This window comes from Felis catus, chromosome D2, assembly GCF_018350175.1.
Source record: "Felis catus isolate Fca126 chromosome D2, F.catus_Fca126_mat1.0, whole genome shotgun sequence".
NCBI classification, from domain to species: Eukaryota; Metazoa; Chordata; class Mammalia; order Carnivora; family Felidae; genus Felis; species Felis catus.
The window spans coordinates 17,793,418-17,815,443 of NC_058378.1; the positions used below are offsets into that span (position 1 = coordinate 17,793,418).

The 22,026-nt window shown below is 48.1% G+C and overlaps 1 protein-coding gene across 2 annotated transcripts in view; it reads right to left on the reverse strand.

Annotated features, from left to right (window-relative positions):
• The window catches only part of CAPN9 (calpain 9), a 44,571-nt gene that overhangs the window by 16,752 nt on the left and 5,793 nt on the right, over nt 1-22,026 (reverse strand). The window contains exons 2-9 of one of the 2 annotated variants that reach the window (XM_003993929.5): nt 21,197-21,266; nt 16,677-16,795; nt 15,069-15,202; nt 10,846-11,014; nt 9,865-9,948; nt 5,080-5,165; nt 2,637-2,714; nt 517-677 (exon numbers count right to left, since the gene is read on the reverse strand). In XM_003993929.5, coding sequence (XP_003993978.3) covers nt 517-677; nt 2,637-2,714; nt 5,080-5,165; nt 9,865-9,948; nt 10,846-11,014; nt 15,069-15,202; nt 16,677-16,795; nt 21,197-21,266 — 901 coding nt within the window. The remainder of the gene's footprint in view (nt 1-516; nt 678-2,636; nt 2,715-5,079; nt 5,166-9,864; nt 9,949-10,845; nt 11,015-15,068; nt 15,203-16,676; nt 16,796-21,196; nt 21,267-22,026) is intronic. The other variant, XM_003993930.5, reaches the window with a different exon arrangement.

Below are 22,026 nucleotides of genomic sequence, written 5' to 3' on the forward strand. Positions count from 1 at the left end.
CAGTAGAAGGGAGTTGAGGACTACTGTTGGATGACCCTCGGGAGCTCTCACTGTTCATGCAAACGAGGGCTCAGGAAGCCCTGAATGCTGCTGCCAGCCCTCCTGTGACTCTCAAGAAATCCAGACTGAGGAAAAAGTCAACAGAAGGAAGAGGGCAGAGCAGAGGATTACAAACCAATGCGTTGACAGCTATGCCTGAAGGCCACCCCACTTCTCCTCTGAATTTTTCAGTTATGTAGGGGAAAAATCCCTTTTTATTGCTAAACTAGCGTGAGTTGTGTTTTCTATTATTTGTGATGGAAAAGAACCTAATTTGGAAAACAAGAGAGTTTCCTTGAGCAATTCTTATCCAACTTCCTGCTCTTTCTTTGCAGCCCTCACCGGCCATCTCTGAAATCCTACCATCTAAACTCTACACTTCAGGCTTTCTCCAGGGTCCTGGCCCTGATCCACTGACGTACCCTAGGTTGGACTGGACACTTGCCAATGACAGAGAGTGACAGGTGGACGACCAACCTAGAAAATTGCGGCAGCCCCCGGCGGTGGAGCCCCGCACCCAGCTTCCTTGATGGACCGTCACCTCCCATTTGTGGACAGCATCCTCCTCCAGGGCGTCGGGAGTCAGGTTGCAGATTTCTACCTTGTCAAAGTGGGTCTTGAAGTCCCTAAACGCCATCCTACAACAAGGTGGAGAGACACCAAGGCGTAGGAGGTGATGGTGATGCCATGATCCACTCAATCGCTTAATCATCTAACCGACCACTAGTGAGTGTCTGCATCTGTCCTCAAGACTCAGGTGTGGGCACACAGAAAATGCACAAAGGTAAGGAAAACCCAGAGCCTCTGTACTCAAAGTTCAAGGTAAATGTATCTGTAATTTCCAATTGAATGGCTTGTTAATCTCTCAAGCTTGTGGATCCTACGTGTTTTCCACAAATTTCTTTGACTCATGACCTCATGGTTCCTGAAGCAGGCCACCAAAGTTCACCCATCAAAACGGGGCCAAGGACTACAACCCACTCCTTCCATCTAGGGTGGGGTGTAAGCAGTGATGTGTGGGTCAAGGCTGTTGGAAGTGGGGGTGTCTTCTCCAACCTTTCCTGTTTTTCCTCTTCTGCTGGCTTCCTGCAGGTGACTGTGTGACCCCAGGGGAGGGGGGAGCCATACAGAAGAAGGGGCTTGGGTTCCTGAATCACTGCACAGAAAGGGCCACCCACAGAATGAGGGTGTCTTCCTGGACTGTTATAATGAGTGAGAGATAAACTGTATTGCATTTGAGTCTTTATACATCTTGAGTCTATTTGTGACAGCAGCTGGTGTTACCCTAAGTCATTGGTGCCTTGAAGCATGGAGCTGCCATGACCGAATTCTAAAATATGTGATATCAGCTTAGCATATGGGCAGGTTTCAAGGACATATTGGAGATAGAAAATAGATATTCATGTTAGGAATGGCAATATATTTATTAAAACTGTAAAAATAGGGGCGCCTGGGTGGCTCAGTCGGTTAAGCGACTGACTTCGGCTCAGGTCACGATCTCGCGGTCCGTGAGTTCGAGCCCCGCGTCGGGCTCTGTGCTGACAGCTCAGAGCCTGGAGCCTGTTTCAGATTCTGTGTCTCCCTCTCTCTGACCCTCCCCCGTTCATGCTCTGTCTCTCTCTCGGTCTCAAAAATAAATAAACGTTAAAAAAATAAATTAAAAAAACTGTAAAAATATGGAAGACAGAGGCTGTGCTCCAGGGGAAGAGAATGGAAAAAGCTGGAATATTCATATGTATCGGTTTTTGCTTAGGGTGTTTAAGAGGGTATCTAAGAAAGACGTGAGCTCAGGTAAGAATTGACTGGTTTGCTCACCAGGGAATAAAGCTAGAAATCCGAAATTTGTGGTCTTACACAGGGGAAGAGCCAACTGTTTTCTGAACCCCACAGGAAGAAATACGATTAAAAAAAAAGCTTCTAGAGATGAAGGTCCACTAAAAACTTTCAGTTAGGGGCACCTGGGTGGCTCAGTCGGTTAAGCGTCCGACTCTTGATTTGGGCTCAAGTCATGACCTCACGGTTTTGGGGGATTGAAAACCACGTCGGGCTCTGCGCTGACAGTGCAGCTCCTGCTCGGGATTCTCTCTCTCCCTCTCTCTCTCTCTGCCTCTCCCCCACTAGTGTGTGCTCCCTCTCTCTAAATAAATAAATAAACGTTAAAAAAAAAAAAAACCTTTCAGTTACACAAAGAGATTCTACCTTGTGGAAAGTCCAGATTAGGAATGTTTTGTGCCCACTTCAGTCTATATTCAACTCTCAAGGTCGCTGCCTTCAGGGGTCCTTGTCATCAAGTGGGGCAAAGGAGTAGCCCAGGGAGCAGTGGGGCTGCCTGCCTTCAAATTCATGGTGCAAACTCGGATGATGGGTAGTTCGGGGGAGGGGTGCCGGGCTGCAGACCCAGGCTCAGCCACACGTACAAATCAAATTCTCTGCCAACCTGGGTGAATGCGAGGGGGTTGAGACAGATGGATTTGCTTTACCAGAGAAATCAAACAAAAACAGACAAGGGAAACATGCAAGTAAGCCAAGGGCCATAGGGTGCTCTCATACCCATTATGTCGTTAATACAGAAAGGAAAACAGAGGCCAGCACTGTACCAGAATTCCCCGTCGTCGAGAGAGGTGTGACACAGGCGCTTCTGCTCAGCTGGCCCGACCGAAAGCCACTCGGAGGAACTAGGGATAAGCAAAGTCAGGCTTTAGGTGGAGGGTCTTGCACAGTGGCCGAAACAACACTGGCCTTGGTGGAGAGGAGTGTCCCTCCTGGGGAGGCAGGGTATGCGGCCATGTGGGGAATGGTCCCGGTCAGTGACTGCTCCCTGGGCCCCAGAAATGTCCCAGGGGAGCTGGAGGCTGGTTGAAAAGTGAGCGTCCAAAAGCAGCTGATGGAAAAGGCCCTTGGGGTCATTTGAACCTCCTCCATGGGGGATTCTCATGGGGCCGTCATAGGATGTTGAACACCAGCAGGGTAGCAGAAACTTCCAACTGGAAGCCACGAGTGGACTGAAATGCGTGCCCGGGAGCACCTCCTGGCCTCGCCTCTTCGTTTGTAAGCAACGTTTTGACAAGTGATGGTAATAATGCCTTATGTTCACCTGGGCTTGAGATTCCACACCCCAAACACCTTCTTTACGTGACCGTGCTAGGAGGCCAGGTGGGGATCTGTGAGGTTCACGGGCCCATTTCGTGGACCAGGGCACCCAGGTGGGCAGCCATCACCACCCGCCTCCAAACCCAAGAGTTCCACCTCGCCTCCGAGTTCGCTGTGTCTCCGCGACCCCCGCAGCCACCCCCAGAGAGTTTAGGCCGAGTCACCACCACTGTGGTGCTCAGCCAAGGCTGCCCGCCTCACCCACGCCCTGCATGGGCCCCTCTCCAGGAGGAAGGAGCCCCTCTCCAGGTCCTGCCCGCCAGGGTTGGAACAGCGGAACTAAGAGCCATTATTTTCTTTTTGAACCAGTACCTTCCACGGGGCTCACCCCCCTGATAGCGGGCAGACTGGCTAAGGAGCGCTTTCAGCACTTCCGTCGTAACAGGGGGTCAGGATCAGGAATCAGGATGGGGACCTGCCCTCCATCACCCCAAGGCTGAGCGGGAGCGTCCGGCCTTGACCCCAGTAAATGCACTCTCCTTATTTCGCCCTCTGCGCGTTTCGCAGGAGAAGGAGAAAGGGGCCCCTCGCCTTTCTCTAAACTGAAGGACGCGTGTTCTCTAAACTGAAGGACGCGATGAGTCTACGCAGGATAGGAAGCCGTCTCATTCATTTGGGTGTCAGTATTTCTGTGCTTTCCATTTCTGCCAGGAGAGGGAGGCCGCTCTCTTCCCTCCTGTGATGCTGCTCGGGTGTGAGTCCATCTCGGCCACAGCTCCCCGGCTCTGAGGAGGCAGGAGCCGGGAACCGGGGCAGCAGGTAGGGGGACAAGAGCAGCCATGGGAGGTCTGGCCTCCGCGGGGGCGTGGCTGTGCCCTCGGGCTGGAGTCAGGTTAACGGAGACACAGACGCGCTGACGACTGTGCCGCGGTGGCTTTGTTGTGAGCAGAGGACAAACACGAGCTCAAGATCTATTCAGGTTCGAGACTTGCTCAAGATCTATTCAGGTTCGAGACTTGCCGGAGGTCTCCCCAGGGCCCCACGAGCCATGAGCGGGTGGGGCTGGGACAGCAGGACCCCAAGACGGCAGGGGCAGGGGAAGGGTGGGCCCCACCCAAGCATATCTAAACATTCCCTGGTCCCCGTCACCTGGGCCGCTTCCCGAGGGACAAGGAGGGGACACACACCTGCAAAACAAAACTTTCTTTATAACTGGGGACCAAATAAAGAACCCTGGCTGACTGCTCTGTAATGGATGAATTTCCTGTCCCGCTTCCTCTGTCTCTCCACTGGGCCACCGGGCCTCTGGCTGGTGGTCACTGACCAATGAGAGAGAACCCTGGAATGACCTGCCTGGTGATATTTCAGGGATCCTCACACCCAAAATACTCATTGCCACCCCCACCCCCACCCAAAACACATACATACCAAATATCAAAGCTACCATAATCGGAGATCAAGCCTTTCACAATACCATGGGGCTATGAACTATTCCCATGGGAGGGAATACATCCACTGACATAAATACAATCATTGGAAAGTTTAAAAAGACATTAGGGGCACCTGGGTGGCTCATTCGGTTAAGCGACCGACTTTGGCTCAGATCATGATCTCGCAGTTTGTGGGTTCTGTGCTGATGGCTCAGAACCTGGAGCCTGCTTCCGATTCTGTGTCTCCCTCTCTCTCTGCCCCTCCCCCACGCTCCCTCTCTCTCTCAAAAATAAATAAACATTAAAAAAAATTTTTAAGCCATTATAAGGGCGTTCCATTTTGACTACATGATGGACCAGAGGGCTAAAAAGGGAGGAAGTAAGGCCACCCAGAAGCAGGACCCTGAACAAGAGTCAGGAGGGAACTGGGAGCTGTAGACCCGGGGCCCCTTCTTCATACGTCTGCACAAACCAGTGCTGGCCCCTCTGTGCCCCAGAAGGCAAGGAGGTGGGGACTGACCTGTCACTCCAGGACCCGTTCCACTCAACCTGGCCCCAAGGGTTCCGGACTCTGATGAGCTCCACGTTCCGGCCTTGGAAGTTTACCTGGAGGGGAAAAACACCAGGGAGATTATATATTCACGTGTGAACCTCAGAGTGCTTCACCTCCAGCCCGGGCTGGATTTACTGAAAGCCTCTTGACTGTGACACGCTAAAGCCATGTCCAAACTCATCAATTCTTTTTTTTTTTTAATTTTTAAATGTTTATATTTGTTTTTGAGACAGAGAGAGACAGAGCATGAGTGGGGGAGGGGCAGAGAGAGAGGGAGACAGAATCCAAAGCTGTCAGCACAGACCCCGGTGCGCGGCTCCAACTCGTCAACCGCGAGATCATGACCCGAGTCCGAGTCTGCTGCTCTGGTGACTGAGCCACCCAGGCGCCCCGAAACTCATCAATTCTTCACTGGCCCTTGGAATTTTCTAGTTCCTAGTGAACATAATGGCTAGCGTTACCAACACCGTTATACCAGTCACCCACGATGGTTGCACTGCAGCTGGAAAATAACGTAGGATTATAAATAACAAGAAACTAGTCCACGTGAATCTTCAGATGAACGAGTTTTCTCTCTGGCCTGGAATCTCCCTAGATGCGGAGATCAAGTCTTATTTATCAGTGTACCCTCAGCGTCTAGCAGAGCGAGCGGTAAAGAAGAGTGGCCAGAAGTACTCATGGAGTGAGTTTTCTTCATCCTTAACATCTTACTCATGGATCAGTGAAAAGTATGCAAGCACACACAGGAAATGTTAACAATGAATAAACAAAAACCACTTGCAAGCCTTCTGAATCCAATCTCCCCCCACTTTCAGGTGTCAGGTGAAGATTTCTGCTGTCCATATGGAGAACCCTTGGGCCAGTAAAGAAGGATGATGTAGTCATGGCCTTCATGCTCTGCCCTGGACCAGGAGAGAGGGCCAGTGCATTTAGAAAGATTTTGGAGGAAAGAGAGTAGAAGTAAAAGACTTTTGTTCATCAGTGAACCAGAAATTTGAGCTCAAAACTCTTTACCCTCATGCACTGGGCACAAATTATATTTTTGGTGTGTAAAAATTAAGTTAGTGGAACCTCTCCAGGGTCCAAGATGCAGCCCGCAGCTCATCATCTAAGATGTCCAGGAAGAGAATTGTTCACGGAAGGTAAATCCCTTATTGGTGGAGAGAGAGGAAAAACAACTGAACAGATGTGATGAAAGGTTTCTATTTCTTAAAATAATATTTGGAAGATGTAACATTAAAAATCACCTGCCAAAAAGAAAAACACCACCTGCCTACCCAAGAGAGTGATTGGCCAGGCATTATGGGTGGGAAGGAGGAGGTAAGAACACTTTGCAAACAGTTTTAATTATAAAGAATGCAACTGTATCCCCTGGTGAGGAGGAAGGACCGGCTTCCTTCTGCACTCCTTACTCCCCACTCCTCTAGACTGGGCTTCTCAAAACATGGGTGGCAACAGGAGGAGACCAGAAGTGCTGGTGTCCTGTACAAACCGGGTTTGAGACTTGTCCAACAGAAGCATGAAGTGGGCAAAGACAAGCCTTCGGACTTCGTTGAACTTGAACCTGAGAGGATACAGCCCTTGGCTTCTTGTCCTCCTCTTCCAGGTCATCCCCTTTGCTTCTCTTTCCCACGTGTCCCCCCAGGAGCGCTTGTCCAAACCAAGCACTCACTAGAAGTCAGGATGGTGTGCATGTGGGTCTGGAAGCCCCTGGGAATCAGTTCCACCCTGGACTATAGCTGCAGAGAATAGGACTTTTGAAGGTTAATTTTATGCGTCACCCTGACTTGGCCACTGGTGCCCAGATATTTGGTTATACACCATTTTGGGTGTGTCTGTGAGGGTGTTTCTAGAGGAGATTAGGATAGGTAGACTGAGTCAAGCAGATGGCCCTCCCCAGTGTGGGTGGACCTCATCTGATCAACTGAAGGTCTGAATAGAACTACAGAAGGTGGAGGAAGGGGAGAATTCACTCTAACTGCTGAGCTTGGACTTTGGTCCTCTTTTGCTCTGAGACCAGGACTTGTACCCTTGGTTTTCCTGGTTCTCAGTCTTTTGCACTTGGGCCAGAACATCATCCCCAGCTTACAAATGGCAGATCACAGGACTTCTCAGACTCCATAATCATGTGACCCAATTCCTCATTATCTATCTATCTATCTATCTATCTATCATCTATCTATATTTTTAAATTATTTTTAAAGTATATTTTAAGAGAGAGAGAGAGAGAGAAGGAGAGAGACAGACTATGAGCTGGGGAGGGGCAGAGAGAGGGAGAGAGAGAATCCCAAGCAGGCTCTGTACTGTCAGCACAGACTGTGAGATCATGACCTGAGCCAAGATCAAGAGTTGGGCACTTAACCGACTCAGCCACCCAGGCACCCCTCATCTATTTATATCTTATTGGTTCTGTTTCTCTAGAGAACTATGACCAGAACAAGACTGGTAGAATTAGGGAAGAAAAAAAAGAAAAAACAAAGCCTAGGCTCCCACACCAGCTAAACAAGGTTGTTACTCTGGTGGAATCACATGTCTCTCTCTCTCTCTCTCTCTCTCTCTCTCTCTCTCTCTCTCTCCTTCTCTCTCCTGTTTTGCTCTTTTGAATTCCAGCTGTCTCTCATCCTTTAGATGAGACATCCTCAAAAATATCTGAAAGTGTGGTTTAGACTGTGATGCCCTGAGAGTTGCTTCAAGATTCACAAATCAATCAGTAGGATACACCACATTAATAAAAAAAGTATAAGAAATAAGAACCATATGATCCTGTCAATAGATGCAGAAAAAGCACTTGCAAAATACAGCATTCATTCTGATAAAAACCCTCAACAAAGTAGGGATAGATGGAACATATCTCAACATCATAAAGGCCACATATGAAAGACCCACAGCTAATATCATCCTCAATGGGGAAAAGTTGAAAGCCTTTCCCCTACGGTCAGGAACAAGACAAGGATGTCCACTCTCACTGTTACTATTTAACGTAGTACTGGAAGTCTACGTTGGCAACCAGCCAACAAAAAGAAATAAAAGGCATCCAAATCAGCGTGGAAGAAATCAAACTTTCATTATTTGCAGACAGCATGATACTCTACGTAGAAAACCTGAAAGACTCCACCAAAAAATCGCTAGAACTCATACATGAATTCAGCAGTTGCAGGATATAAAATCAACTACAGAAATGTGTCGCATTTCTATACACCAATAATGAAGCAGCAGAAAAAGAAATCAAGGAATCAATCCCAATTGCAATTGCACCAAAACCAGTAAGATACCTAGGAATCAACCCAACTAAAGGGGCAAAAGATCTTTACTCTGAAAACTATAGAAGACTTATGCAAGAAATTGAAGAGGACACAAAGAAATGGAAAAGTATTCCATGCTCATGGATTGGAAAAACAAATTGTTAACATGTCAATACTACCCAAAGCAATCTACACATTTAATGCAATCCCTATCAAAATACCACCAGCATTTTTTGCAGCGCTAGAATAAACGATCCTAACATTTGCATGGAACCACAAGGACCCCTGAAAAAGAAAACCATCCCGAAAAAGAAAAAAAAAAACCTGGAGTCCTCATCAGGGAAATACAAATCAAAACCACAATGAGACGTCACCTCACACTTGCCAGAGTGGCTAAAATTAACCATACAAGAAACAACAGGTGTTGGCGAGGAGGCGGAGAAACGGGAACCCTCTTGCGCTGTTGGTGGGAAGCAAACTAGAGCAGCCACTCTGGGAAACTGTATGGAGGTTCCTCAAAAAAGTGAAAATAGAACTGACATATGATCCAGCAATTGCATTATTAGGTATTTAACCAAAGGATAGAAAAATACAGATTGGAAGGTGTACATGCACCCCAATGTTTATAGCAGCACTATCAACAATAGCCAAACTATGGAGAGAGCCCAAATGCCCATCGGCTGATGAATGGATAAAGAAGATGTGATATGTATAATGGAATATTATTCAGTCATCAAAAAGAAGGAAATCTTGTCATGTGCAACGATGTGGACGGAGCTAGAGTGTATTATACTAAGTGAAATAGGTCACTCGGAGAAAGACAAATACTGTATGAGTTCGCTCATATGTGGAAGTTAAGAAACAAAACATGAAAATATGGGAGGGGTACTCTTAACGAGATCATACTCTTAAGGACAGAGAACAAGCTGAGGGTTGATGGAGGGAGGGAGGGAGGGAGGGAGGGGATGGGCCAGATGGGTGAGGGATATTAAGGAGGGCACTTGCGATGAGCACTGGGTGTTGTATGTAAGTGAGGAATCACCGCATTCTACTCCTGAAACCAATATTGCACGGTATGTTAACTAAAATTTAAATTAAAAAGAAAAAATAAAATAAAATTTAAAACCCTTGAAGTCATTGGCAGTCGGATACATACAAATTAAAACAATGACGCAAGATCACCTCATACCCGTTTGTTTGGCAAAATGCAAAGACCGGCTGTTGGCAGAAATTTGAGGAGGGGACAATTTGACACGTGCACTGGTGGAATCGTAGCGTGTTGCGACCATTCTGGAGAGTAATCTGGTACTATTTAGGCAATTAAGTACATGCCTCAGATCCCGCAATCCCACCTCTGGGCATGCATCCTCCAAAACGTTTTGCCTAAGTGTCTGAGGAACCACGTTAAAAAGAAAAATATATATATAATGTGACGCACTAAATAAGTACAAGGGACTAGCACGACTGAGGCTATTCCTATACCCTGTCCGCAGGGGTTCACATCGCCTACCTGGTCAATTCCTGTCACACTGTAGGCATGGCCCTTAATGAGACCAAAAGGTGTTCGGGCTTCAGACTCTGTAGCATTTCGGATCTGGAACATGAAAAGAGCACCGTTGGACCCATTGGGGACCTTAACCCTTCCCTCCCTGCCCAGACCGAGCTCCAGGCTGGGGCTGGCCCCTTCGAGCCATGTGCCTGAAGCATAGCCTCGCGCCGGGGTGAGGAGACCCTGAATCCCGCGACAAGTTCACTTTTTGCCGCCAAACAGAACAACCTGACCGCCCCCATCATGCAGCACAGCACAAGATAGAAGATCCCATACACCCAAGAGAGGATAGCCGGCATTTAACAGTAGACAACCCTATGTCACACGCCTGAAAGCGAAGATGAAATGGATAATTTAGTAGCAAAGAATACATGCCCAAGGTCGACCCAAGAGGAGACAGAAAGCTTGAACAGGACTCTAACAACTAGCTGGGATAAAATTATATGCGTGTGTGTTTGCACGCATGAAGACATTGGAGAAATACTGTCAGAGTCCTCTCTACAGATACGAATTTTTTTAATGATATACGAAGCAAAAAAAAAAAAAAAATTCAGGCACGTATAAAGTAAGATGCCATTTAGTAAAACCAAACTAAACTTCTGCTGTGGTTGTGTATGTATGTGCATGCCTGTGTGTACAAAGAAGAGCGGGGCGTGAAGGGCACACACCCGGTGTCACAGGGCTGGGACTTGGGGAGGGAGATAGGGATATGCCTTTATAGATCGCACGATTGTCCCACTGGCTACAGTAAGTACACCCCAACTTTGCAATTTGGAAAACATGAAATTAAAACCTCTGTTTTAATGAAAATAAATACACATTGACACCACCCTCCCACTGCCTGAAAGTTATGTTCTTCCTCACACGGGGCCAGGGCAGCTGGCCCAGATCCCCAGCCCCAGGGCAGCGGGGGGCATGTGAACAAGCCAATGAACGACTTACATCAATGGAGCAGCCCACGAGAGAGCCCCTCTTCAAGGCCTTCTCCAGAATCTCATAGAAGTTCTCTGGAGCCTCTTTAGTTGCAAAGGTCTCTGCTACACCCCCGGTGAAGTCTTCCATGGCCTCGATGGCGCTGCCTCCCTTCAGAGCCTCGTAGCTACCGCTCAGCCTATAAGGGCGGCAAGGAAGCACGGACACCGTTGCAGGGAACCAGGAAGACCACCAGGTGGCGCCCCTTGGCCAAAGATTTTCTAACTTGTAGGGCCCGTCGTTCAGGGCTTTGCCCTGGCTGGGTGATGCGGAAGGAAGATGGGAAGCAGGCATAGGGCTTTACCTGGAGCTCCAAGGATCCAGGCTCTCTGTGAGACAGGCAGTTGGCTGTGGTGGTAAAGGGCGTGGACTCTGGTCCCTGACCGGCTGCAGGTTCAAGGGCCGGATCCACAATGTACAAGCTGAGTGCTCTGGGGACACCTCCCTTACCCAATGCTTCAGTTTCCTCATTTGCAAAATGGGGGTGATGGGTGGTGTATGCTCCCTCCCGGGACTGCTGTGAGGTTTAAATGAGTCTCTCTCTCTCTCTCTCTCTCCTCCCCTCTCTCCCTCCCTCCTTCTCTCTCATCTTACACACAACAGGGCTTGACCATGAAGGAAGGTGTCAGCTATATGTAGACCTGAGACAAAGTTGAAGATCTTTTTCTTCCTTTCTGGTCTTGCATAATCCCAACCTTTTTTCTCATAGTTGTATTTTTTATGAATATGAGTTTTATTAATATAAATTCATATAAGGTAAAGCCCTATGCCTGCTTATATATTATATATAAATTTATATTAATATTAATTTCTATTAATATTAGTTGTATTTTTATTAATATTATTAATATAATAACTTATATTAATATGAGTTAATATAATATAATTAATATACGTGCACACACACACATACACACACATATAGGCATCCTGCTTGCATTTTAAAACAAACTTTCCCATTTAGAACAGTTTCAGATTTAAAGAAAAAATTGTACATAGTACAGAAAGTTCCCATCTACCCCCACCCAATTTCCCCTAGCGTTAACATCTTACGTTAGTGTGGTATACTTGTTCCCAGTGCCTGAACCCATACATTGTTATTATTAAGGTCCTTACTTTCTTCTTATGTCTTTAGTTTTTACCTAATATGCTTCTTCTGTTCCAAGAACAGGATATCCCATCCAAGATATCACATCACACTTAGTCCTCATGTCTCCTTGGCTGTGACAGTGTTTCGGACTTTCCCTGCTTTCTACGACCTTGACAATTATGAGGAATACTGTCGGGTGTTTTGTAGAATCTCTCTCAATTAGGATCTGTCTGTTGTTTTTCTATTGGTTAGACCGGGGTTATGGGTTTGGGGGAGGGAGACCACAGAAGTAAGGTGTCCTTCTCATCACATCACATCCAGGGTCCATAGCGTCACCATGACTTACCGCTGCCCATGGTGCCTTGACCACCTGGGTGAGGTCGTGCCTGTTAGATTTCTCCACTAGACAGTTACTCTCTCTCCCCCTGTCCACGCCGTCCCCTTTGGAATGATGTCATTACGTGCAGCTAAGGAGCAGGGAGTTTTGCTCAACCTTAGATGACTTGCAATTCTTCTACAGGGTAGATTTATTCTTTTCTCCAATTTATGTATTCAGTCATTTGTTTATATCAGAATGGACTCATGGGTATTTGCTTCGTACTCTGGCTTATAATCCAATACAACTTTACTTATTTTGTTCCTCACAGTGTTCTAGGTTTGGCTATTTTCAGCTTCTCCAGCTGGCTCCTGGGTCCCTTTGACATAACCCCATCAGTGTGTGTGTGCGTGTGTGTGTGCGTGTGTGTCTAAAACGTGTTCTCACTCCTTACTACTGCAAGACACTCTAGGCTCATCTTATGAATTTCCCACCCCTGTCCTACAATCAGCCTTATCTCCACGGAGCCTTGGTTCCTTTCATTGGAAAATGGTATTTAGAGACCAAGACCCGAGAAGTAGGAGTGCTTGTTGCTGTGGGGCTGCCATTCTTTCTAGGCCATCTCTGCTGACAAAGTAGGGAAATAATGTATATACACTGACCCTGTATATATACATATATCTTTATGGAACCATCTCTTTCAAACAAGATGTGAGTTCAGCCTGAGTCGCCAGCCCTAACCCATGACAACATGCATTATTCCAGCCTCCTCCCCTTGCTTCTTTGTAACCTCCTCTCTAACTGTGAGGAACCTAGCTCGACCACCTGCCTTAATTGTTCAATTCACAATTATATACATGTATCATGTATTATATATGAAACATAGACATTACAAAACATATATATGATACATGTATATATGCATAATATATGTATTTTATATATACACACATATATAGCACATATATCATACACACACACACACACACACACAATTATATATGTATAATGGTATCAGAATGTTGTCTTATGTCCCTATGAGAAACAACTTTATCAGCCCGAGTAGAATGCTCGTGTATAATTCCTCTTGCCGTTAATCTTACAGACCCCACTCATCTCCACCGTTACTCAGGTTAGCTCCCTTTTCTCCTACCCTCCAGTGAGTTTGTCTCATAAATTTGTGATATAGTTAGATGAAATGCATAGCCCGCATTTCATCCTGGGATTCTTCATCCTTCTCGATGATTTTTAAATCTTGTATTAAGCTTCATTGTTTGTGCCGTAAAGGGTTATGGGTTTGGTAAATGAATGGCATCATGTATTTACTATTACAGTATCCTACAGAATAGTCTCGCCACCCTAAAAAAAGATCCTTTGTGCTCCACATATTCATCCCTACTCCTCTCTGTCCCTCCCCCTGAACTCCTGGCAACCACTGATCTTTTTATTGTCTCCATAGTTTTGCCTTTTCCAGAATGTCATACAGTTGGAATCATACAATATGTCGTGTGTTCAGACTGGCTTCTTTCACTCTGCAATATGCATTTAAGATTCATCCATTTCTTTTCATGGCTTGATAGCTCATTTTTTTAAATCACTAAATAATGTTTCATTGCCTGAAAGTACCACATTTATTTACCCATTCATCTTGAAGGACACCTTGGCTGCTTCCAGTCTTTGACAATTGCGAATGATGGGGCTAAAAACATTTGTGTTCAGGTTTTTGTGTGGACCTAAGTTTGTATCCAAGTCATTTGGGTAGAAATGACTTTTTACCCGACTCATCTACCAAGAAATGTGACTGATGATTCATTAGGTAAGAGTATGTTTAGTTTTGTAAGAAACTGCCAACTTGTCTTCCAAAATGGATGACCCATTTGGGCCACCATGGCTCCCCCCGTGGCCATTCATTGGCTCCCCCCACCAATGAATGAGAGTTCCTGTTGCCCACATCTTTGTCAGAAATTGATGCTGTACGTGTGTGGTGGTATTTCGCTATTGTTTGTAATTTACAATTTCCCAGTGACAAATGATGTTGAGCATCTTTCCATGTGTTTATTTGTCCCCTGTCCATGTTTTCTGGTGAGGTGTATCCCAATCATCTTGGGCCTCTTCTAATGACCAAAAACCAAACACAGATTTTCTTTTTTAGGAAACTTATTCTTCACTCTTTGAGTGAATACCCTTCATATTCCACTGACTCCTACCAGCTGGAATTCTTGACCCAAAGCCTTTTCCAGGGCTGCCGGGGGAGGATTTCCCTGTGCTGGGCTCACCGAGAAGGAAGCTATGCCCACCCAGCCCTGGAAAGCACAGGCTGTGGCCCCTGGAGGTGACGGTTGCACAATAATGTGAATGCACTGAATGCCACTGCACTGTATACTGAAAAAGGATTAAAATGGTCAATTTTACCACAGCCCAGATGTTTGAGCTGTAACAGCACTCGGTGGGAAGTCAAGAGAGCCAAGATCTGTCAACACATCCATAATTTCTTCCACCTCCCCTCACAGCTCTTCGGAAGGCCAGACTCGTGACACAGGGAGAGAAGAGGGACATGTGTCACCACTCTGCCCAAGGATGGGCACAGCTAAGCCATGACAGGAAAACTATCCACACTTTCCTTTTCCACCTCCGAGCCTGACCGAGCCCCAAGAGGGTTGGCCGCACGGAACCACACCTGTGAACTCTGTGTCCCTTGTCATTGAAGCTCTCTGAAAAGGCTCTGGGGATAGAGACCACTTCTTGGACCTGCCTGGCCCTTGGCCTGGCCCTGCAGGGGGCACTCACTTGGCGTAGGCTTTTTCCAGCAGGGCACTCCAGAACTCTCTGTGGTCGGCCGAGTGGAGGAAGATCAGGCGGTCCCTGAAGGTGGGCAGTCGGTCATCGATGACCACATCCAGCCATTCGCTGTGCTGCCAGAACTGTTGGCCAGATGGAGATGGAAACCATGGGGGTGAGGCACAGGGGAGGTCTAGCCCCATCTGTAAAGGCTTGGCTCTTTCTTCCACCCTGGGCTCCCTTGGCAGTTCCTCCCTCAGACCAAACCTCCCTTAGGGTCTTGAGGAAACTCACACGTGGGTTCCGTGATGGGTCCCCTGGACTTTGTCCATCAAGCATCCCACCCCACCGCTGGCAGCGGATTGGAGACCCAGTGTCGACCCATCAGAGCCAGGGTCACACGTGGACACTGTAGGGTGGGCCGAGTTAGCTCCTCTCTCCCAAGCGAAGGGGGTCGTGTGGGGTTTGCTCCTCTCCTGCCCAGCTCGCGTCTCCATGTCCCTCTCTCCACCAATCGCAGGTTATCTTGGATGTCCCTGCCTCTTGAGTTGCCTCTTTGCCCGGGGGCGGAAACTCTATAAGTGATCTCTTTTGGCCGTTCACACGCAGAGAGAGGCTATGGTGGGGCACACTCGTGCCAGGTGTGCCGACACCAGGTGAGTGTGCGTGCACCCGTATGTACGCACGCACGCGTTCTTGTGTGTTCACACACGTGCCTATAAGTGAGTCCAGCTACGTGTGTGAGCGCATATGTTCACATACGTGTACGCGTGCATTCGTGTGCATGCATGCACACGTGTGTGAGTGCATCCATGTCAGAACTCAGATTGCCAGCCTTGGGGACGGAGGGGACGGGGCTGGCCCAGGCGTGTCGGGACAGAAATGCGTGCCTGCCCCGTGCTGCCCCCTTCATCGGATCCTTTTAGTTTTGTGAACACCCCACGAGCTCGACATCAGTCCTTGTTTCTCCAGACAGCTTGTGAAGGCCGGGGTCCCTAGGAAATCTGCCTGAGGTCACCCACATAGGCACAGGGACGGGCGGGCATCCGTGGGTGGGCAGCTCTGCACAGGGACTACAGGGAGAGGTGGGGAGAGGAGAGGGAACAGGGTGGAGAGAAAACTGCAAACCGATTCCCAGGCAGGCCGTGCCCACGTGAGGCTCTGCGCGGGTCCCACGGGGGTGACGCGTGTCCTGCCGGGACCCCAGCAGGTGACGTCTCAGTGCTTCTTTCTGTTTCTATTTCTTACCCTCACACACGTCTCCAAATCTGTGCTTCTTCAATAAGGAGAATCTCTCGGTTTGAGAAAAATATGAGAAATAATCCAGTCCCTGAGAGGTATAAGGGTTTTAGGCCATTTATGCTGAACGCACAAGATATTCCAAAGACGAAAACCTGTAGCGTGGGCCTGCACACTTGCCAAAGTTCTACTGGATATATTCCGAACGCGGTCCTTCGAGTGCGTTTAGACGTTAGCCCTTGACAAAGCCCAGTTTGGGGTGCGGCTTTCCCACAGATGGGGGCGCATTCCTCCCGGGATTACCAAGCAGCTGAAGAGGCGGGTGGCGTCACGTTGGACCCCAAAGACCTAGCTCTACCGGCCAAGGCCCCCTCTTACCTGGAAGTGGAATATCCCGGCATAACCGGGTCCAAAGCTTTGGTCCTGGGGGACGACTCGAACCAGAGCTTTTTCATTCAGCGTCAGGGAGGCGATGGCAGCTAATAGCCAGCAGTCGCCTGCGAAATGAAGGCCATAAATCACAGTTTTCATCGCCCAGTTCACAGTAAATTGGGAAACGCTATACACCAGAAGGAGAAGTGGGGGCGTTCCAGATGTGGCCGCGTCTTTTCCGCATTTAAGGCAACGGACAGAATACCACCAAATACCTCTGCTCCCCACCCCCCCACCCCCGCCACCTTCTGCCTCCCTTCCTGGCTCTTCCCTTGCCCGGTTTATCACGCACAGCTGTTGCCGGCTGGCCAGCGTTATAGGATACGCTCACTTGGGTTTCAGACATATGCTCCATTATGCATCAGCTCTGTGCGGTTCCAGAGACTTCCCCTCCAGAGGGCGAAGCCTCCGTATGTCCGTGTCAGCGTGCGCTGGGTAAATAGGCAATTCATAAGCGCAGCCCAGGAAATTGGGGGGCCCTCAGAAATAGCCCTTGCAAGTGCCTGGGGAGTATATTTCCGGCACCGAGGCCTCCCCACAGCCCAGACTCCGTGTAGTTAGAGATCGCAGTAGCTCCAATTATTATTTTTTAAAATTGTTTTAATGTTTATTTATGAGAGAGACAGAGACAGAATGCGAGTGGGTTAGGGGCAGAGCGAGAGGGAGACCCGGAATCCGAAGCAGGCTCCAGACTCTGAGCTGTCAGCCCAGAGCCCGACGCGGGGCTCGAACTCACGAGCCGCGAGGTCACGACCTGGGCCGAAGTCGGACGCTCAGCCGACTGAGCCACCCAGGCGCGCCTCCAATTATTTTTCATTGTCAAGATTTGCTGACTGATCTACGGATTTCTGCAGCGATGTCTTCATGATGACACACATCTAGAGGACAACTGCAAGGTGCAGTCAGATCTCAGACCGTACTGATCCGCGCTGTACCAGACGGACGCAGCCACTTGCCCGCATTGAGAATGGAATGAGCCCCTCTCTTCATTGCTGCTTGGGAACGAGGGGTGAGCAGATATTTGGAAGTATCCATTTAACCAACGGGAACCCCTCTGTTTTCTCCCAGATCTATCTGTTTGCCATAGATACCACCACCATCGTTGGAATTCAAGACCCCGTCGCCCTCAGCCGGGCTTCCCCGGGGGCTCACATTTCTGGAAAAGACCATATACCCCATGACCCCTTTCTGATTGTGCACAGGCAGGAGAGACTCACAGAAGGCCTAGCATCAGGGAAACGACTCCCAGAGTCGCTCTGCTTCTGGCTTTCCCGAGGGTGTCCCCCAGGGGGCACATGCCACAGGTTTCGAACGCCTCAGCCGCTCTTTGGCAGCCTGGGGTCCGGCCTTGGGGAGATGGTAATGAGAAAGGACACAGGATCATTTGTTCAGCAAGGTTCACTGAGTGCCTCCCGGGAGCCGGTCCCTGCTTTCAGCTCTGAGGTCTGATGGAGGGGCCCCTGCTGTGGGGCTGACCTCTTCCCCACTCTTCTCCGAGTTATGGCTTTGCCTGGTGCAGGAAAGTGCCTTTCTTTTCCTGAGAGTGTGGCAGATCGTGTCTCTTCAGCCAGGAATGCCCTGAGCGTTTGAAGGAGGAGATTCAGAAGCCGGTGCTATTCACACAACTTAAACCAAAGGGGAAGACTCAAGAGCAGAGCAATATTGCTTTATCTCTGCTGGGCCCGTACGGATGCAGGGTATTGCTTATCCCAGCGCTATGCCCAGAATAAGGGTACCCTCTCAAGGTCAGTTTGTTGGGCAGCCGGATGAACAGACAATAGCAGGCAGGGGGCCGCCAACCGGGAGAGGTGGGAGATGGTGATGTTCTAGCTTTTATTTTGGGTGGCAGACTCACAGCTGTTCATTTTATTGTTAGCCCTCGTTGTGCACACGTATGTACAGTATTTGGAAATAATAAAATTGTTGTAAAGTACTAGTTACAGGGGCACCTGGGTGGCTCGGTTAAGCATCCGACTTCAGCTCAGGTCATGATCTCGAGGTCCGTGAGTTCGAGCCCTGCGTCAGGGTCTGTGCTGATGGCTCAGAGCCTGGAGCCTGCTTTGGATTCTGTGTCTCTCTCTCTCTGCCCCTCCCCCCCCATTCTCTCCCTCTCTCTCTCTCTCTCTCTCAAAAAATATAAACACTAAAAAACTAAAGAAAACAAAATAATAGTTAAAATCAACACCAGCTAAGGTTAAATATGCAGTTGTAATTCCAAATGGGTGTTTGCACTCCTGTGACAAACCAAAACTTTGAAACACAAAGAAGCCTGTACAATGACTTTCTAAGCGAGGGGGCAGTGAAGGGAGATAGAGGAAGAGTTTGGGGGTGAGATGAGAGAGAAGATGAGGAAGGGACAGACAGAGTCTCCCGGGGAAGGCTTACCCTCAATAAATGAAGACCAATCTGAAAGTAAATAGTTTCGGAAGGTCAAAATTCTAGCTAGGCTGTCTAATTCTATCATCTATGTACAGTTGACCTTTGAACGACATGGGGGTAAGGGGCACCGATCCCTGGCACAACTGGGAACCCATGTATAACTTCTGGCTCCCCCTAGAATTAACAACCGGTAGCCTACTGTTGACTGAGGCCTTAGTGATAAGTCGATTAACACATATTTTGGATGTTACATGTATCCTGTACTGCACGCCTACAATAAAGTAAGCTGGAGGGGCGCCTGGGTGGCTCGGTCGCTTATGCGTCCGACTTCGGCTCAGGTCATGATCTCACGGGTCGTGGGTTCGAGCCCCACGCCGGGCTCTGTGCTGACAGCTCGGAGCCTGGAGCCTGCTTCGGATTCTGTCTCCCTCTCTCTTTCTGCCTCTCCCCAGCTCGTGCTCTGTCTCTCTGTAATGTTACGTGTAAACATTTAAAAAAATTTTAAGTAAGGTAGAGAAAAGAAGATGTTAGTAAGAAATCATGAGGAAGAGAAAATCCATTGGCAGTACAATACTATATTTATACAAAAAAAAACCATGGGTAAGTGGACTCATGTTGTATCATTGTATCTCTCTTTGTATCTATCATCTATGTACCTATGTATCTATCATCTATGTATCTTTTATGTATCTATCTACCATCTATCTATGTATCTTCTATCTATCTTCATCATCATCATCTATGTATCTTATCTATCATCTATGTATCTTCAATGTATCTATGTATCTTTGTATCTATCTATCATCTATGTATCTTCTATGTATCTATCTATCTATCTATCTATCTATCTATCTATCTATCATCTATCTGTGTATCTTCTATCTATCTATGTATCATCTATGTATCATCTATCTATCTATCTATCTATCTATCTATCTATCATCTATCTATGTATCCTCTATCTATTTTCTATTTATCTATCTATCTATCTATCTATCTATCATCTATGTATCTTCTATCTATCTATCTACCTATCATCTATCTATGTATCTTCTATGTATCTATGTATCTATCTATCTATCTATCATCTATCTATGTATCTTCTATGTATCTATGTATCTATGTATCTATCTATCTGTCTATCATCTATCTATGTATCTTCTATGTATCTATGTATCTGTCTATCTATCTATCATCATCTATGTATCTTCTATCATCTATCTATCATCTATCATCATCATCATAATCTATGTATCTTCTATCTATCTATCTATCTATCTATCAATCATCTATCTATCTACCAACTATCATCCCTCTAGGTTTGTGACTCTGGGTTCAATGTTTGGGTAGCTGGGTCATTGAGCATGGTCAGCTGTGAATCCGGGGCATTACACCTTTTTTTTAGAAGGTCTTTTTTTTTTTCCATAAAAAGAATAAAGGTAAACCCAGTCCAATGTTGGACTAAATCCTGAAATGCAAGATCCAGTGTAACTGACTTGGGGGTACTCTCTGGTCAATTGTAGGAAGGAGATTGTGAAGCTTTGGGGTGGGGGTGGGGTGCCCCAAAGTCTGAGCCCCTGGGCGGCATAATGGTTAAGAGCAAGTTCAGATCCCGACCGCCCAGCTATCGCTCCTGTGACTCACGTTACTTAGCCTCCCTCAGCGTCGGGTTCTCATTTATAAAATTGGAAGGGTCACTGGGAGGGTGACATGGTGACGAGTTAATGCGAGTATTAGCTGTGTCATGGGGCCGGGAGCCAGACCGGCATCACCGGGCATCTCTGTTCTCTGTAAACTCCTGGCTCTCGAGCCCCACGCCGTAGGCACATCCGCCCCCAGGGAACAAGAGTGCAAGTTGCCCAGAGTCTGCTGGGCTCCATCTGGGGGCACAGACTGGCAGACTGGGAGGGAGGAGAGGAGGAAGCAGCAGGGGGCAGCAGTGCTGTTCCCCCAAACCCTGTGTCCCTTGGGTTTCCAGGGTCCTGTGCTGCCCTTGTCACGGAAGCAGCTCAGAGGCCCTCTCCTACTGGTCCCTACGGGTGCTCTGTCCAACCCCCCTCTCTCTATGCCCCATCTCCCCCACTTACCAAGCTCCCCCTGGCAGATATCTGTCCTGGTGGCCCCTCCAAGGATGAATTCTGGGTTTTCCACTATTTCCTGGAAGAACAAAGGCGTTACTGAAGTGAGGCCCGCCACGTCCTGGGCCGGTGTGCTTGGAGCAGGTGCAGGGTCTCTCTCCGTTCTGGGAGCAGAGGGCTCTTTCCTGTATTTGATCCTTTTCCTACGGAGGGACACCACAAACCTGGGCCTGTCTCTGGGAGACATCCCTCATCCCCTGGGGAGAGGTCCTACCTTCTGCGCGGTCCCTCAGTGCAGTCCTCTGGTCAGACAACTCCTGCCGTGCCAGGCTGCAAAGCAGGACCAGGAACCGAAGGTTCCCCACTGCCTTTCAGGCCCTGGGCTAGGAGTCGGGGGGGGGGGCATGAGTTCGAATCCTGACTCCCGGCTTATGGGCATTACACCTTCTGTGGGCTTCAAATGCCTCATCTTAAAATGGGGTGATACAGGGGCGCCTGGGTGGCTCAGTCGGTTAAGCGGCCGACTTCGGCTCAGGTCATGATCTCGCGGTCCGTGAGTTCGAGCCCCGCGTCGGGCTCTGTGCTGATAGCTCAGAACCTGGAGCCTGTTTCAGATTCTGTGTCTCCCTCTGTCTCTGACCCTCCCCTGTTCATGCTCTGTCTCTCTGTCTCAAAAATCAATAAAAACATTAAAAAAAAATTTTTTTAATGGGGTAATACACACACCACAGACTGGTGTCTAGGAGTAAATACAAATTTCCACTCTCCCCACCCAGCTTCTTTCTTTTTTAAAGTATGTATTGTGTGTACATATATACATGCAGTAAAACCTTGGTTTG